At 37.6% G+C, this 5,669-nt stretch overlaps 1 protein-coding gene across 2 annotated transcripts in view; it reads left to right on the plus strand.

Moving 5' to 3' along the window:
• LOC111668460 (uncharacterized) overlaps positions 1-5,669 on the plus strand; it is a 9,949-nt gene extending 4,280 nt beyond the window's left edge. For both annotated transcript variants that reach the window (XM_023424539.2, XM_087178840.1), the window contains exons 2-7: positions 439-750; positions 835-1,122; positions 1,647-1,745; positions 2,376-2,419; positions 3,560-3,697; positions 4,420-5,669. In XM_023424539.2, the coding sequence (XP_023280307.1) occupies positions 439-750; positions 835-1,122; positions 1,647-1,745; positions 2,376-2,419; positions 3,560-3,697; positions 4,420-4,596 (1,058 nt within the window). In that variant the 3' untranslated portion in view covers positions 4,597-5,669. The remainder of the gene's footprint in view (positions 1-438; positions 751-834; positions 1,123-1,646; positions 1,746-2,375; positions 2,420-3,559; positions 3,698-4,419) is intronic.

The raw sequence follows: 5,669 nt of genomic DNA on the forward strand, positions 1-5,669 counted from the left end.
TGTACTCATCCCGGCAGTAGCCCCCGTGGCACTCAAAATTTCCCTGGAATTTTCTAGTTATTATTATTATTCAACTACATTAATGTGGCAACCTGGAAACAGTAATGTGGGTGAGAGGGGAAAGAGCGGGAAAGTTGCCTGTTTTTCAGAAGACAGAATTGAACGGACAGACTCTGCAGTGGTGGAAAGAGTATGAGTAACATGTTACTGTCATCAGGATCAGTTTCACCTGTTACACTCCTCTATCCTTCAGCACGTTGTGGTAAATACATTTCCCAACCCTTATTAAACCATGATCAGATGAAGATGCTTCATCATTTTCAACTGATGATCCAAGTGTCAGACATGAAGAATAGAAATGGAGTAGCATTCAGTATTTACCAAAGAACCATGTACTGTCTGTGATTTCTGTTGTATCATGTGTTTGTTGTTTTACAGGCTCCAGTGCTGTGACTCCTGTATTTGTGCAGAAGGGGAAGGATTTACTGCTGGAGGTCATGGAACCTGATGTACCTGAGAATTTTAGGCTTCTTTCATGGACATTCAATGGAAAAGACGTTCTAGTAAGATTTTTACCTGGTAAAGAACCAATAGTCTCTAATGTTGTTTACACTGGAAGGGTTGAGGCTTCTGTGAAAAATTTCTCTGTGAAACTGAAGAATCTACAAGAGGCAGACAGTGGAGTTTATACTGCACGAGTGTTTGGGGATCAAGAACAAATACTAGCTGGATACAACGTCACAGTTCAAGGTAGGTTTGTTAACATCCCAGACACTGACAGAGACAATCTGCTGCCATGTTTCTAAAACGCTTCATGTAAACTTTCCCCCTCAGATCCAGTGTCTCCAGTTGCCATGACAGTAGACTCTGTGTCCAGCAGCTCAGACTCCTGTAGCCTCACTGTGACCTGCAGCACACAGTACTCACATCACATCAACAGCACCTTTACATGTGACACCAACACCTGCAGTCAGGGGGGAGGAGAGAGGTCAAAGGTCATATCCTCTGGTGCTTCTCTCAATGTCAACCTGCTGAATGACTTAATCATCTGTAACCATAGCAACCACATCAGCTGGACCAACGACAGTAAAATAATTGATCATTTTTGTCCCAGACACACTGGTAAGTCTTTACAATAATTTGACACAGTTTGGAGTTAAATTTAGAGCATATAAACATTTATTTTCTAATTAAAACTTTTACTTTGTCCAAATAAATAAGGTCTCACCCATCAGAAAGGACTAAAATATATCATGTTTTCGATGAATTGATAAACAAATTGTGTCCATTACAAATAAAAAATATATATATATATTAAGGGTAGGCATGGCAGTTTTTTCTTTCTGTTTTGCTGTAATATTTTGACTGGCAGAACTGAACCTCAACAGAGCGGCCTTGTTAAACCAGGAGGTGCATTTAAACTAAATCATTTAGTGAGTTTTGGAATGTTGGTAGTTTTAACTTACATTTGCCTCCGCCTTCCTTTTTTTTTCTCTTACAACAGATCAGATCGTTTACCAAGAAATTTAAATAATTAAAAGTATAATCTGTCAGAGCACAAGATGTAATGCTGCAGTAGAACATTCTGTTCATGATGATTTTAAGTAGTTGTAAATTTCTAATCCAGCTTTTGTTATTTATTACAGATCCTGAAAGAACCCATGTCCATAGTATTTGGGTTTTGATCATAATTGCCATAGCAGGTGGTTCTGCTGCTGCTGTTTGTTATCGAAAAATAAGAAAAGGTAAGACAGAGTGTGCTTTGTAACTTAATGCCAAAGTTAAATCTCCAAAACCTTATTGTACATCGGAATTCACCATCCCCACAGTGTGTTTCATTTTCTATACCCATAAATTTGGTAGTGCAATACAATAATTATATATTAGACAATATCTTAGACCCTTCACATAGCCTGGTATACAGGACGGATTGTTGTTCAGAGTAACCAATGTTATGACAAACCTCTGTAACTTAAAGCTCCATATGTTGGTTTTGTAGTTGATCATTGCATCTTTCAAATTATTCTCTAAACTGAATTTCAGAAAACAAACAATCAATCGATGCAGTCTTTATGCCGTGGCCCATTCACTCCAACCATCCCCAGGCTAGATCCCAGGGGGGAAGGAGAGGGGTATCTACGTGCACTGCTCTTTGGCAAAACACCTGTTTTGATACAAACTCTCACCAACATCACAAAAATATCAAATCCCACAAATAGGGGTTTTTAAAATGTGCTGCTTTGTGACGATGGAGTAATTTAGTGTAGGTGCAGCTCAAGTAATGTAAATATTGATGCAGTTCAGCAGTAGAAATCTCTCAAAATGAAGTGTAAATTAAATAAAGTTAAAACATATTTGTTGTTACTGACTTGCAGGTAAAAGAGAGAACATGGAAAATACAGTGTATGCATTTCCTGAGGTATGTTTCTTTTCATATCTGCCTCCCAGAGTTGCCAGACAAAGAATTTCAGATTTTGATCAATCAAACATAAAAACCAGATTTGAGGAAACAGGCAAAATAAAGAAATGTTCAACCTGATGAATTTCCAGATGCAGCGTGATCCACCTATCCAAACACCAAGGTCTTCACTGTAAATGATTCAACTTAAACTGCAGGATGTTTCTTTGTGCTGTATATGTGTTGTCAATTGTTGAATGTGTCTCAGTTTGCTTGTGTTACAGTTTTTTTTCATCGTTTTGCTGCTTTGTTAGGAACAGTTCTCAACACTCCTCATGCAACTATCAGAATCACACATTAGTGTCTAAAGAGACAATAACGTCAATACAACAACTACGTCATTTACAATAGGCCAAAGGTTTTTAGCCACATTGCTTCCACTGTGTTTGCAGCTGTGTTTTCTTCTTCCCTCACTTGCCTGTTATTGGCTTACACCAGGTAACCTACATGTGACTTCATACTTGTCATGGTTTGCTATGGCAGACACTTTTTGTTAGTTTTGTTTTGGAGTTTTTGCAGTTCCTGTTTTATTTTGTATTGGTTTCCTTGTGTGTCTGTGTGTTGCTTCCTGTCTTGGTCCTGTGTCTGTGGTGATTGTCTGCCCCGCCCTAATTTGTTTCACCTGTGTTCAATCATCCTTGCCTCCCTTGTCTATATAGTCTTTGTGCTTCCCTTTGTCTGTGTCGGTTCGTCTGTTTAGTTCAGGGTTTGTTCATGTCTGTTCATGTCACGTTCACGTGTGGATTTTTGTTAAACCTGCGTTCACCGTCTCCCAAGAGTTGACTGCATTCTGGTCCAACTTACCTCGCACATCTTGACAATACTGAGCCAAAGGTTTTGTGCCTCTGTGTATTCTTATACAGTGAATGAAATGTCTCTTCATTGGGAACCAGATTATAATGAGCAGACGACTCTACAGAAATCAGCACTCAGTGTCTTTATTTGTGTTAAATGTTTTTGTGAACCAAGTTTTCTCCATGTGATTTTCTCTGTGATAGTGAGATTACTTCATATGTTCATGATAGCACTATTCAAATGAAGTGGGACATAAATATTGCAAACAACCTTTGCCAAAAATGTTTTCTGTGATTTATTTTCCAGGTTGAAAACGGCCGACCTGTGAATCAGAGTCCAACCAATGATGCAACCACCACCTACGCCACGGTAGGGTCTCACACTGGACCCATGGGATCCACTGAGACCAGAGGCAATACTCTGCCAGAAAGCCCGTATGCTGAGGTAGATAAGCCAGGAATTTTATTCCATATACTGCACTTGTAGCGAGCTGCCCAAGCTGCCGACACAGCATGCAGTATTGTCACAATTTAAGCCATTAGAGCCAATTTAAATGTCATGAAAAGCTGCTTTAGAATATTAATTTTGTACCAATCATGTGTACAGGCATTCGGCCAGCTCAGCCAGAGAAAGACACGAGTGCTACAGGCCCTAAAATGTGCACAAATGAGGCACCGTCATGGAACACTCAAAAAAATAATCGACTCTGTCATCTACTCTGGTCATCAAATCAAGAGTAGTAGGAAAAATATCATTTTTAAATGCCATGTACTGTATGTGTTGACAGAGTGGTGCAGATTCTCTCTCTTTTTGCTTGTGTTTAAGTTACAGTGTGTTGTGCTTTGTGTTGAGATTTGTTTGAAATTAACTCGGGCATCTTTTATACACAGTGACCTGTCCTGTCCTGACTCTGCTCTTGATGAACCTAAATATGTGTTTTACAGCCATTTCTTGCATTTTAGATAAAAATACAAGTTCATTGTGATGTCATAAAAAACTGGGAAATTGCTTTGTAATAAGTGATACAGATGTTTGTGGTTTTGAAGGATACAGATGAGCTATTGTTAATGAGATTACTTCATATGTTAATACAGTATAATAGCACCATAGTGTGATGTAAAGATGTCCAATGCGCTTTATTGAAAATGTCTTCTGTGATCTTCCAGGTTGGAACAACCCAACCTCATGAGCAGAGTCCAAGCAGTGATGCTTCAGGTCTTCCTCCAAACTCCACCTACGCCTTGGTAGGGTCTCCCTCTGGACCCATGGGATCCACTGAGACCAGAGGTAATACTCTGCCAGAAAGCCTGTACGCTGCGGTAGATAAGCCTTCCAGGGCCTGAAAAAAAAATCAGGAATTGTTATTGTGTTTTCTGAGGGAATTGTTGATCATTTGGACTGATGTTTGAAGTGGGAGAGCCTCATGATGAGCCAAGCTGTAGAAGAGCGCCAATGTTGAGTCATGTGACATTTCTGTGGGAAAAAGGAGAAGGATTTGTACTCCTGAAACTAAGGGAATTTTAAATTGCTCCTCCCACTGCAACTCTATATCTATCTCTTATATTTATATCTAATTGTTTATTATTGAAAATATGTGTATTATTGTTTCAATTATTTCCCGGTAAGACACATATAGTTTTATACTTGTTTCTAAAGACTTGAATTAACCTTTTCTTTTTGATGAAACATGAAACAAATTATTAAAAGAAAATACTTTTTCTGATTTGTAGGATGTAGTTGTTGTTGTTGTAAAGATATTAAAAGAATACTCCACTGAAAATACAACTTTTCAGAATCAAATACTTGCTCCTTGTAAAAAGCCGCTCTGCAAAGTTGGTATATGTTCTGAACTTATGGATCAATGGTTGTATATGTCACATATAGTGAGTTCAACTCAAAGATGTTACTCCTAGAGTCAAGTGTATGTTTTAAGTTTCTGTGTCATATTTTGTTGTGCATTCAGTGTATCAAGTTTGTTTCCTATAACAAAGATTAAAACAAGCTTAAAGTATTGGGAATTATCAATGTTTTGATCAAATGAACATGGAATTCACCAAACAGATGTGTGCAATCTTTTCAAGGATATTGTAAATATGACTTCATGCATTTTTACATATAGTGTATTAATGAAAGTTATATTATTTGTAATTTTTTCAAGAAAACAACATCCGCAAACATTTTTTACAGGGGAATCTCTTTACAATCATTTTATTTACATAATGAGATTATTGAATATCGGGTATAATCAATGGATAATCAAGAATAGTTTGCATTTGTATTGAATATTAAAAGTTTTTTTTGCAAAGAAACAACATTTACATTAACAGTCATATATTGTGAGTATCCTTGATGCCTTAGAAATGCTTTGCATGCATTTTAAAGGCTGATCAAATAAAACCCTGAATTGTTTACATTT

The sequence above is a fragment of the Seriola lalandi genome, unplaced genomic scaffold (genome assembly GCF_002814215.2).
Source record: "Seriola lalandi dorsalis isolate HSWRI2012SDOR001 ecotype SW California unplaced genomic scaffold, Sedor1 jcf7180002054736, whole genome shotgun sequence".
Classification (NCBI taxonomy): domain Eukaryota; kingdom Metazoa; phylum Chordata; class Actinopteri; order Carangiformes; family Carangidae; genus Seriola; species Seriola lalandi.